The sequence below is a fragment of the Carcharhinus amblyrhynchos genome, chromosome 4, assembly GCF_965287045.1.
Source record: "Carcharhinus amblyrhynchos chromosome 4, sCarAmb.v2.hapA, whole genome shotgun sequence".
In the NCBI taxonomy this organism is placed as follows: Eukaryota; Metazoa; Chordata; class Chondrichthyes; order Carcharhiniformes; family Carcharhinidae; genus Carcharhinus; species Carcharhinus amblyrhynchos.
The window spans coordinates 42,661,470-42,674,253 of record NC_137327.1 but is presented as its reverse complement, the minus strand read 5'-3'; the positions used below and the strand labels follow the sequence as shown (position 1 = coordinate 42,674,253).

At 39.0% G+C, this 12,784-nt stretch overlaps 1 protein-coding gene across 2 annotated transcripts in view; it reads right to left on the bottom strand.

The window, feature by feature from the left end:
- The window catches only part of slc12a4 (solute carrier family 12 member 4), a 160,480-nt gene that overhangs the window by 28,978 nt on the left and 118,718 nt on the right, over positions 1 to 12,784 (bottom strand). For both annotated transcript variants that reach the window (XM_080187024.1, XM_080187025.1), the window contains exons 11-16: positions 12,726 to 12,783; positions 9,973 to 10,147; positions 8,377 to 8,495; positions 5,107 to 5,205; positions 4,466 to 4,585; positions 237 to 341 (exon numbers count right to left, since the gene is read on the bottom strand). In XM_080187024.1, the coding sequence (XP_080043150.1) occupies positions 237 to 341; positions 4,466 to 4,585; positions 5,107 to 5,205; positions 8,377 to 8,495; positions 9,973 to 10,147; positions 12,726 to 12,783 (676 nt within the window). The remainder of the gene's footprint in view (positions 1 to 236; positions 342 to 4,465; positions 4,586 to 5,106; positions 5,206 to 8,376; positions 8,496 to 9,972; positions 10,148 to 12,725; position 12,784) is intronic.

The following is a 12,784-nucleotide window of genomic DNA, read 5'->3' as shown; positions in this document are numbered from 1 at the left end:
CAGAACACTTGCAAAAAGACATGGAATATAGCAGTGCTTAAAGCAACACACAATCGTTACAATTCAATATTGATTCAGATTGGGTTTATGAACCATTCACTGACAGGATATCTGTTAGGTTTAAAATGAATTTGTCCATGTTTATTTAATGCTGCTATACAATCAAGCTTCATACCATTTTATTAGTCAGTCTGTGGTTTCATAACACAAGCTCTAAACTGAATGCATTATTTTACCTCCAATTCTTGGTGTGTGGAGGACCTTCTTCCAATCTCAGCAATGCATAACGAGCTGCACTTAATGACAAGCCTCGAATACCGTCACCCCATTCCTTCTCTGCACTGTTAAAAAAGACAATTTATCAGTTTGTCATAATATCCAAATATCATTGAAATATCCAAACTTGCAACAAACTGACATTTACATCATCCTTTAGCTTCAATGTTTAAACGTAGTGAAATATAAAATTTGTAGTGAAGTGATCCAGTTGCTAAGATGCACATGGAAGAAATATCCACCACCTAATGAGATCATGATGCACCAGGCTCTAGTTGCTGGCATAAGACATTGATGCAGACTCAAATATGTTTCTCATGTTACAAGCTTCATACTAGGAAGTTGACTTTAATTTAGCTGCTAATCTCATGGATACAACTCAAAAAAAGATCCATTTAAAATATACACATTTGCAACTGGAGGGTTCTCCAACTTCCAACTGAGAAACTGCCTTCTATGTTAAAGGGGCAGGACCAAACGTTAAGTTCACTTTAACAGCAGTAAAAGCCATCCACAAAATTTATTTCTTTCCTCAAGGTGGACAGCTCCTTGGCACCATAAATAGTTGAATTCCTCATTCTGGGAAACGAGACAGTTTCAAGTCTGTGCCCTCGTGGCAGATGAGATTCTGCTCACTTCCACATCTCTCCTAAAATGTCTCTTCTCGAATTTGCGCTATTCTCTTTTGAACTTGTATTTAAGAAACATTTGCTGCCAATACATATGCAGTTGTATTGATTCATTCCATGATGTGATTGTGAATGACAGATCGGGGGTGGGATTTTACAGCCCTGCTTGGCCCAAAACCATAAAATCCCACCTGAGGTCAATGGACCTTTCCATGCTTCACCCCTCACCTGTCTTGATTCCCAGGGCAACAGAGTGCTAAAACTCCAACCCAAAATTCTATTCATTCCCCAACCTCAGTGTGATATTTATCCTCTCCAGTTAGTTTCTCATTTATTTTTAACTTGTGGAACTGAGCCACTTCAGATCAGCCATGATCTTACTGAATGGTGGGGCAGGCTCGAAGGGCTAGATGGCCTACTCCTGCTCCTATTTCTTATGTTCTTATGTGCTTAACCAGAAAGGGCTATTTTATTCAGAGCAAAATACAATACCTATTTCACCTAGATAATTTCCTTTAGCTCCAACTTTCTCTATGACAGGCACCCAAACAGAAAGGCAGAGACTGGAGACTTCAAACTCCCTTGCAAATACAATGAAGCTGATTATCATGTCACTGCTTCTGATGCTCCAAGAACACCTGGATACAGCCACAAAAATTACAAATGGGTTGGGAAATTGGCTGACTCTCCCATATGGATTTTTTCAATGCCCTGTACCTGGATGATTCAACGTGCCCAAGTCAGGAACACAAAACATCTGCATCAATTTTTTAAAAATTCAATGAGAATACTAAATAGCTCAAGTTTTATCCATCTTGAAATTCTGAGTGACAATTTAAATTTGTGCATGCGTTTTCCATCGTCATCAAAACTCAGCTTTAAATTATCTGCTTATACACAGATAAGTACATGTGAACAGATGGGTGTCAGTGGCCATCTTGGGGTGACAGGAGTTACAGAATTTTACCAGCATTCACCAAAATCGGGGCTGGCGGGGCTCACAGAATGGAATTCTCCTTGGTCTCGGGTAGGATTTTACAAGCCTCACCCTAGCGAGGTTGTAATATCCCGGCCACAGTGTTAAGAAAAAAATTCTTCTCAACACCACCATAATCTCCAATTGTCAAAGGGGAAATCACAAAACAATAGTCATCACAGCAACATTTACAATGATGCTAATCTGCTCCTGGGTTTGGTTCTACAAGAGAATTAACTGTAAGAGCTGGAATTTCCTCCTGGAAATCTTCTGCTGGTATGTTGCTTCTTAAATTCCTTTGGGATATACTGGTTGGCCTACTGAGTTGGCAACGCTTGTACATAATAAGCTAAAAATGCAGTATTGACGACAAGTGGCACCGTTAATACTCACTGCTTCTCCGTGGTGAATTACTCCACAACTTGCTTGAAAAATGACACATCCATACCACAGCAATACAGCAGTGGATCTGGAAGGTGCATAGCTAAGAATGTACTTTGCTTGTGGAAATTTCAACTTAATGGGCAGAATCTTGCATTCTGTACACAGAGCGGTGCTGGTTGGTATGAGAAAACTGGCAAATAGCACAAGTGCAGCCAAGTTTTCTCTCCATATCCATTGGCACTCTGTGCACAGAGAATCTGGAGACGTGGTTTCTGCTGGTAGGACAGGGCCAGATAGAGCTGGAAATGCCTACTCCACAGAGATCAGGGTGCCATATTTAAAGGGCACTTGCATTACAAAGAAACTTTTTCCCTCATCCACACCCTGTGCCCCAAGCAAAAATACGCTCCCCCCAACCCCACTTCACATAAGCAGCACCCTGGTAACCCCCCCCCCAACCCCACACAAGCACTGGGGCAACCTCCCTTCCCCCTGACAAGCACTGCGCAACCTCCCTTTCCCAGGCAAGCACCGGGGCAACCTCCACCCCTCCCCCCACCCCACAGGGCTCCCAAGAGGGCCTGCCCGCACAGCCCCCTGACAATGCTGCCAGGTTGGCACTGCCCTGCCATGCCCTCTTCTCCCAGAGGCTTTACTTACCTCTGTGCCCTCAGTGGGTTCCCTGCGACAGCTTCCCGATTTGAAACAGCTATTGTAAACCTCACTGATGAGGAAATTGTTTCTCGGGGGCGTGAGGGGAGGGTTGCAGACATAAAGTGGGAAGCCCTTTAAATACAATAAATGCACTTAATGAGGTTCCGTCCTGTCTGGGTGTGAACTTCGTGACGTCACCAGTGAAGGACAGGGCAAATCAGAAAACAAGATCTGGCCAGCAAGGCTCTCATTTTCTGACTCTTGTGAGATTTTGTGCCCACGTCGCTGTACGCATTCACGGTGAATGTGGGCACAAAATTACCTGCCAATGTTTCTATTTATGGTCAACAAATTACAATAATAAATATTGCCAGTAGGGTATGGGTAGCAGGATTATGTTACTGGACTGTAATCCAGAGACCTGAACTAATGATCACTTGAGTTTACTGAACATGGCCGCAGATGGAAAATTTAATTTCAGTTAATTAATAAATTTGGAATATAAAGCTACGATAAAACTACCAGACTATCATAAAATTTCATCTGGCCCTTCAGGGAAGAAAATTTACTGTCTTTACCATCTCTGACCTATGTGCACCTTCAGTGTGATGTGGTTGGCTGTTAACCAATTTCTGAATTAGCCTCGCAAGCCACTCCATCACAGTCACTGGAGTGGCTCACTACCAACATCAAGGCCAATTAGGGATAGATAATAAATACCGATGGGCACTCACATCCAGTGAATTAATTGAGAAAAACAAGAACAGATCTTCAGCAACTCGCACTGTATCAGGCTCTGGCTGGGAATTGTGTATTTTAGAAAGAGTGCATTACTCCACTCCAATTGACATCAGAAAGCAATTGCAGAAATAGTTCAGAAAGTTGTTAGCACAGGATACAATTTCACGATGTTTCAACGATTACCCAATTTTCCTTGATGTAGTGTGAGAAAAAAATATAAACATTTGTATTAGCATTATATTAAACTTTCAGACGTGCAAGTTTTGCTTTGATCAGACTGATCAAGAAAATGTGCAATTGAGATATTAACTATATTTAAATTCCCCAAAGCAATGTTACTTCTCCAAATCAGATGTACTCAGTCCACCACCTGCAATGATTTGATTGGCAGTGGTGACTTCTGTGGCTTTACTTCAGAAAATCTGATCTTGCCATCAATTTTAATGGAACGTTAACTCAGAAATTTTACAGTTGAAATCAAAGTTAGGTGTTCAGCAAAGGAAAAGCAGAACAAAGCAAAATTTTCAAGATATTCTGGTGTAGTGCTGCTGATAGTTCTCATTAGCAAAGTCACTCACTCCCTAATTTGCTGAAAATAGAAACAGTAGGCATTGTTGGTGCAAATTCTGACCCATCATTTTAAGAATACGGCTCCTGAATTAAATTGTTTTGTTCCTTAAAGTTATGTATCTCTTCACAACTCCACAATTATTCAAAAATAAGACCGAGGATTTAAACTTGAGGAATTAAGAAAATCACAAGCAACACACGGTCAAGAAAAACCTCCAAACATTTTAATACTCACCCTTGATATTCAATATATTTGTATATCATTCCTGCAATTAACATAGCCACAAGAGCATAATACCACGAAGAAATGAACATTAGGGCAATGCACATGCTCATACCTAAAAATGACAGAGCCCTACAAGAAAAACAAAAAATTAAAATTTATCTTTATAAAACTGTGCATTTTAAAGACTTAGATTTAACAAGCAGAAAAAAGTCATGATCCAAGAGAATTTTAAAATTATTTCTATTAAGCATCTATTGTGCTGTGATCAAATGACAAAAAACAAATCAAAGCCATTCCCATCCATGTGCACTCATAACTGACTGCATAAAACTGTAGGTTTCTCTCTGCATATATCTGAATGGTGTAATACTTCATAATCACCACAAATCATCTTCATCTGTAAACTGAGGTTAACAATTCAAAAAATATTGATTGAAGGGTAAAAGACACAAATAAAATGCTCATCTGGCTTTTCATTTCATAAAATATTTAAACATATATGGTGGAACCCCACAGTATGATGTGTTTTCTGATAGCAGCCCACTGCCACTGCCCAGCAGCAGGACCGGAAGGTGCTGCTGGCAAGAAGGGCTGGGAAATTTTGCCCATGGAGTAGAATATAGGTTTAATGCCTTTTAATTTGTTCTTACCAATGGTAGTATTTAAATCTTGGACGCCAGTTGGGAGTCTGTAGAAGTGTCTGCACCGCACAGGCCAAGTTAACAAACAAATAGCACATTAAGAAAAACCTGTAAAATATAAATACAAACATTGCTCGTTACAGTTATTGAATCAAGCACAGAGCCAAATACTTTAACCGTGGTTACCGCTTTCAGAACTGAAAACTTTAGGGTTGTCTTTTTCCCAGAAAACAGTGAACAACTTTTCAAATAAAACCAAAAAATGTGATACATAAATGTTGTTAAATTAGAAGCATAGACTAGCTACAGCACAGAAAGAGGGCAGATGGCCTGTTGTTTTTCTGCAAGAGCAATTCAGCTCATCCCACTACCCTGCCTTTCCCCAAATTGTTTTTTCTCTATTTAGATAATAATCCAATTCTCTTTGAAAGACGCAACAGAGGCTGCCTCCACCACACACTCAGTCAGCTCATTCCAGATCCTAACCACTTGCTATATAAGGAAATTTTTCTTCATGCTGTCTCTGATTCTTTAACTACTCACCTTAAGCCAGTTTCCTGATTCTCAACCCTCCATCAATGGGAATAGTTTCCCAATACGTACTCTATCCAGGCCACTGGTGATTTTGAAAACCTCTATCAAATGTGCCCTCAAGCATTACTTCACTAGGAAAACAGCCCCAGCCTCTGCAATCGATCCACATAACTGAAATCCCTCATCTCTGAAATGATGCTTGTAAACCTTCATGCATGCCTTCACAGCCTTCTTAAAGTTTGACGTCCAGAATTGGACTCAATACTCCAAATGAAGCTGAACCAGAGTTTTCTAAAGTTTCATTAACATCCTTGCTTTTGTGTGCTCCACCTCTCTTTAAAAATCCCAGGATTTTGTTTCCTTATTAACCACTTTCTCAACCTGTCCTCCCACCTTCACTGACTTGTGAATGTGTATCCCCATATTCCTATGCTCTTACTGCCCCTTTTAGATCCATACTTCACATTTTATATTGCCTCTCCTCATTTTCTTCCTACCCAAAAAATTACTTTACATTTCTCTGCATTAAATTTAGTCTGCCTATTCTACCAGCCTGCTTATGCCCCCTTGAAGTCAAATCACTAACCTCCTCAAAATCCACAATACATCCAAGTTGTGTGGCATCATTTTAGCTATAACTGTTAATTTGGTAAAATTACTTTCCATTTGAATACATTTTAATTATTCAGCCTTAGAGCTTGGTTACTTTCCTTTAAGTTTATTCCAATTTAATTATTCTGTTTTCACTTTCTTCACAGCCATTGTTCTACAAATTCAGAAGCTCTAATTTCATTTTTTGAATACTTTATGGTTTTCTTTTTACAACAATTAAAAAGCTAAGTTAACTGGAGCAAACCATCCAAAAATTCTCCAACGCATCAGGAACTAAAAAAATGTTGGTAGACAAAACAAACAGCTGAAACGACTGCTCAAGGAACATAGGTCAAGCACAAATCAACAGGTCATTCGGAGAGTTTCTCAAGACATGAAACTTAAAAAAATCAAAACTAAGTGAAAAAAAACAAGGTAAAGAGGTTGTGACAGAGTAGTGAGGATAAGCTAGCCATCAGAAGGATAATGTGCAGTCTTCCGTGAAGTGCAATGCACAAACTGAAGTGTTACTTAGGGGCTAAATCTTTATTGCATGGTTTTTTACCTCATACTCTTCACCTTTGGACTATTTTGCCATCCATTCATGTTAGATTGAAAAAATCCACAGTCAAGGGCGTAGGCGTCGTCAGTGCAGTAACTAACTCAATTTGTTTAGAATCACATGCTCCAGAGTAACATTTGAATTCCAATATATCATTGTGGAAGCAGGAAAATAAATGTCATTTGAAGGAAAGTTCAATTTTTTTCCCCTTCTAATGTGGATTCAACATTTCAGTACTCTAGCTTTTAGGGTCCCCTTTCCACAATCCTCCTTGTGCTGTATTCACTTTCCCTGTTTTCTGTGTTTGTTTACTCACTCTATTTAACCCAAAAAATCTTTAATTTTCCATTCTTTCCTGGATTTCTCTGCTTTCTCGATTCTTTAGTTTTATTTTGCAGCTTAACTTCAATATCATAACTATATGGTTTTCAACAAGAAATGCCCACGGAAGAAATCTTTCATAAAGTGAGAGCTGAAGTAAAGGGGTTCAGTGCTTAGTAGCAAATTGAAATTGCTCTCCAAATAGAATCAGAAGCTATGAAATAATTGTGAAATATATAGTTAAATTTGGCGTAGATTTGTACGTCGATTGATTGCAAGAAGATCTGTGAGTTCAATAACACTAAGGCAATTAAAGCTGTAAGATTAATTACAATGCTTTCGATACAGTCACTCATCTGGATTTGACGCTGATCAAAGATGATCATATTGCATAGGAACAGAAGAAAGCCATTCAGCCCATCAAGCCTGCTCTGCCATTCAATTAGATCATGGCTGATCATCTACCTCAATGCCATTTTCCTGCACTATCTCCATATCCCTTGGTGTCATTAGTCTCCAGAAATCTACTGAATACTGCCTTGAACATGCTCAATAATTGAGGTTCCCACAGCCCACAGAGCAGAGAATTCCAAAGATTCACCCTCTGAGAGAAGAAATTCCTCCTCATCGCAATTTTAAATTGCCGTGGGCTAATGGTCTAAAATACAGAATAGAAAACAGGAGGAGTTTCTCCTGTTGCTGCCATTTATGTAGTTGTATTGAGTACTCAGACCAAATTGACCACGAGAACAAAAGGGAAAATGCTGGAAAATCTCAGCAAGTCCGGCAGCATCTGTAAGGAGAGAAAAGAGCTGAAGTTTCAAGTTCAGATGACTCTTTGTCAAAGCCTTCGCCAAAGCTTTGGCAAGCAGTCACCTGGACTCAATACGTCAGCTCTTTTCTCTCCTTACAGATACTGCCAGACCTACTGAGATTTTCCAGCATTTTCTCTTTTGGTTTCAGATTCTAGTGTCTGCAATAATTTGCTTTTAATTTTGACCAAAAGAACAAATGTGAACAAGAAATGTGTATGCAGTCTTTTATTTACTCACACAGTAATGGACATGTTCTGCCTAGTGCCCAAGACTAGGTTTTGGATATCTCGCAATTAAACTTGAAAGTGATATAGATACATTACTTTTTAAAAATAGAGGGGAGAAAAATATTTTTAATAATGGAAATGATGAGATGCAGAAGACAGTGAAAATGAAGACTTCTGAGAAATTAAAATTTAAGATAGTGATTGATTCAAAATGGAAAACTTTACTTACATTGAGAGAATGGGAGCCACCATATCAAGAGACGCTATAAGAATTCCAAGTTCAGCAATGATTGCTGTTAAAAGAAGGGCCCATGTTGGCTCACCATTGACTTTTCCATTGCCAAACACCTGCAATATATGAGGTACCAACAAAATCTTAAAATTCAAAATCATGAATAGAAAGTCACATTACTATTTCTGATTCATTTCATCACCTTATCAAAAGAAGTCTCAATTAAAAAAAAAGCACTTTGTTTTAAAAAATACTATTACCAAAATAGAAGATGTCAAATACTTTGAGAAATTGTGGAAAGCATTAGATAAACGGACACATTTTCTTTACTGAGGCTATACATTCTGAGATTTACTATCTGGAGTCTACACAGGTATTAAAAAGAGCTACATTTTATGCTTTGAAAATTCTTTGATGATTCTAAAAATCTCTATATTTCTGCAGAGAAACCAAAATGACAGTGAGGCAGACAATGACCACACCAAGAGAAAGAAGTGAATTTAAACAGCTTTCAAAAAATGTTCTGCACCAAGATTTCTATACCTAATTATTAATCACAATTATGGAGATATCTGCTGAGACAAACCTATTACTGACAGTGGTTTATTTCTTTGATACAGTCAAATAGAAATGGGAAATAAGCTCTGAAGGGAAAACTGAAAGTTGTGTGACTGAAATATTACAATAATGCTCTGCTGAACATTTCTGTTTAATTAGAAATTATAAAAAAAAGACACTGAAGCTGAAATTCCTACCTCTACAAATTATAGTGATAAGGCAAACACAAGCTGAAACATTTTGAAATATCGCTTTTCACATGACATTTGTTCTTATTAAATTTTGTGATGGTAGCTAATGAGCACTCTCTGCTTCTACTCAGTCATCAGTTATACAGACAAAATCAACAATTAACAATGGAAATAGAGATAACTCTCTTTCTCCAATTAATTTTGTTGGGAATGAGCAAAGATTTACTGTCATCTGGTTTCTTAACTTTTTCTTATTTTAAAACCTGAAATTTTTGGAATGATCTATCTTTCAAGTATTTGAACATGTGGAATGAAGTGTAATGTTAGAGTGTACACAGAAGTAGCCTGAAGATACGTTAAGGAGAGGCAGCCAAAAAAAATTCTCCAAAACAAACAATGGCTAAATCATTTGTACAAAAATTGCCTTAAAAATATACAGTAAGAAGCCTCACAACACCAGGCTAAAGTCCAGCAGGTTTATTTGGCACCATGAGCTTTCAGAGCGCTGCTCCTGACTTAAGTGAGTGGAGAGTTGGTTCACAAACATGGCATATACAGACAGAGGCGCAATTGCAAGATAATGGTTGGAATGTTGCACTATCTTGCAATTGTGTCTCTGGCTATATATGCCCTGTTTGTGAATCCAGCTTTTGATTCACCTGAGGAAGGAGCAGCGCTCCGAAACCTCATGCTACCAAATAAACCTGTTGGACTTTAACCTGGTGTTGAGAGACTTCTTACTGGGCTCAACCCAGTCCAACGCTGGCATCTCCACATCATAGCTAAAAATGTACGATGTAGCAGTAAGGAGGTTTAACCAAAACAAATATATAGCTGTACTAACCTGCAGGAAAGGAATGATATTATCTTTAGCTATGGCTTGCAACAAACGTGGAGCACCAGTTAAGCTCTGTAAACCAGCTCCACAGGTAGAGAAAAAGGAACCTATCACAATAACCCAAGGAGAAGGCCAGGCCAGAGTACCAACAACTAGATTATTATTCACTGCATCACCATACCTGGGGACAAAAAAGAAATACAAAAATTTATTACATATAGAACTTTTCCAATAACAAAAATGAAACTGACCTTGAGTGTTAACTGCAGTCAGGCCGGCGGTCGGGCGAAGGGGCGCGAGGGCGGTTGGGCGACAGCAGTCATGCGGGGGCAGTTGTGAGAGTGTGTGAGGTCAGTCAAACGAGCAAGCGAACCAGGAGGGGAGGGTGACTGTGTGAGCACAAGAGAGAGTGGGCGTGAGTAAACAGCAGAGGGCAAGCGTAATAAGAGGGCAAGAAGGTGGGCATGAGAGAGAAGACAGGCACGTGGGAGAGCGGACAATAGGATGTGTGAGAGAGTTGTTGTCACAGGGTGCGCATATGAGAAAGAATACAGTTGAGAGAGAATGTAAGAGTATGTGCGAGTTGTGTGAGTGTCTGTGTTTGTGTCAGAGTGAGAACAGCAAAGTTAAAACTTGTTTTTCCATTTTCAAAATATCCAACAATTAGGCTTCACAGCAAATAGCACTTCTGAAAATTGTTAAAAGAGACTCTAGCAGTGAATCCAGATTGAATTTAATATACATAGGCGTTAAATGGATTCAAAACAAGCTCCCTGTGACTACATCAGAGCATCATTTTGAGGAGAGCTTAGTTTAATTTACTGATCCCTTTTGGGAAGGGAATCTGCCATTCCTATCTGATCTGGCCTATGTGTGACTCCAGAACCACAGCAATATCATTGACTCTTAGTTGTTCTCTGAAATGGTCAAGCATTCAACTCAGTTCCAGGGTAATTAGGGATGGGCAACACATGCTGGCCTTACTCGTGACTTCCACATTCCCCAGAATAATTAAACAGTTTATTTATCCATTAACGTTCTTGTTCCAATCACAGACTTCTTTTCTTAAAATTGGTTTGCTTGCAAAGTGTTTTAAAAATATTTATGTTCCTTATGAGACCAGACAAACAAAGAAAATGCAATAAATGATACTTTGCACAAAAAGAACTTTGGAACCAGCAAAGGAATCATTATATTGACAGCATGAAATACCCAAGACTGAGTAGATAATTGTAGATTTAAGTACACTGGAGAACCTGAATAAGACACTTATGTTAGACTCATATTTATTGACTACAGCTCAGCCTTCAACACCATTATTCCTACAAAACTCATCTCCAAACTCCATGGCTAGTGCTTGGCTCCTTCCTCTATGACTGGATCCTAGACTGCCTAACCCATAGACCGCAATCAGCAAGAACAGGCAGCAACACCTCCTCCATGATTATCCTCAACACCCGTGCCCCACAAGTCTGTCCCCTCAACCCCTAACTCTTCTCCTTATACACCCGAGTGTGCGACCAAATTCCACTCCAACTCGATTTTCAAGTTTGCTGATGATACCACTGTAGTGGGTTAGTTCTCAAACAATGATGAGATAGAATACAGGAAAAAAAATAGAGAATCTGGTGAACTGATCCAATGACAATAATCTTTCCCTCAATGTCAACAAAATGAAGGAGACAGTCATCGACTTCAGGAAGCGTAGTGAAGGACATGCCCCGGTTTACATTATGTGGTGATGTGGATATGCCGGCGTTGGACTGGGGTAAACACAGTAAAAAGTCTGACAACACCAAGTTTAAGTCCAACCGATTTATTTGATAGTACACTCACTAGCTTTCGAGGTTAGTCCCTTCGTCAGGTGAATGGAGAGTTCTGGCCAGAACTCTCCAATCAGTTGGACTTAAACCTGGTGTTGTCAGACTTTTTACCCTGTTTACATTAACAGGGATGAAATGGAAATAGTTGAGAGCTTCAAGTTTCAAGATGTCCAGATCACCAACAACCTGCTGGTATAGTTAAGAAAGCCCACCAATGCCTCTATTTCTCAGGAGGCTAAGGAAATTCGGCATGTCCACTACAGCTCTCACCACTTTTACAGATGCACCATAGAAAGCATCCATTCTGGATGTATCACAGCTTGATATGGCTCCTGCTCTGCTCAAGACCATAAGAAACTACAAAGGCTTGTGAACATAACCAAGTCGATCATGCAAAATGCTTTCCATCCATTGATTTGATCTACACTGCCTGCTGCCTCAGAAAAACAGGCAGCATAATCAAGGGCCCCATGCATCTCAAACATACTCTCTTCTGCCTTCTTCCATCGGGAAAAAGATACAAAAGTCTGAGGTCACATGCCAACCAATTCAAGAACAATGTTTCCTGCTGCCATCAGACTTTTGAATGGACTTACCTTATATTAAGTTGATATTTCTCTACACCCTAGCTATGACTGTAACATCACATTCTGTACTTTCTCCTTTCTTTCTCCTCTACGTGCTCTATGTACAGTATGCTTTGTTTGTATGGTGTGCAAGAAACAATACTTTTCACTGTATACCAATATATGTGACAATAGTTAAAATGTATTTCTCCATTATTGAACAATGTAAAATGGAGCTTTTAAAGGTTTGAAAGAATTATCAATTACTTAAAAAGATACTTAAAGACTGTGGACCAATAAAAACATTAAACAAACCAAACACATTTTCATCAATAGACTTTAGTTCTTTCCAAAATGATTTAGTACTTACTTATCTCTAAGTACAACACCTTCAATACATGCTCCAAACAACACCACACTACTTAAGTC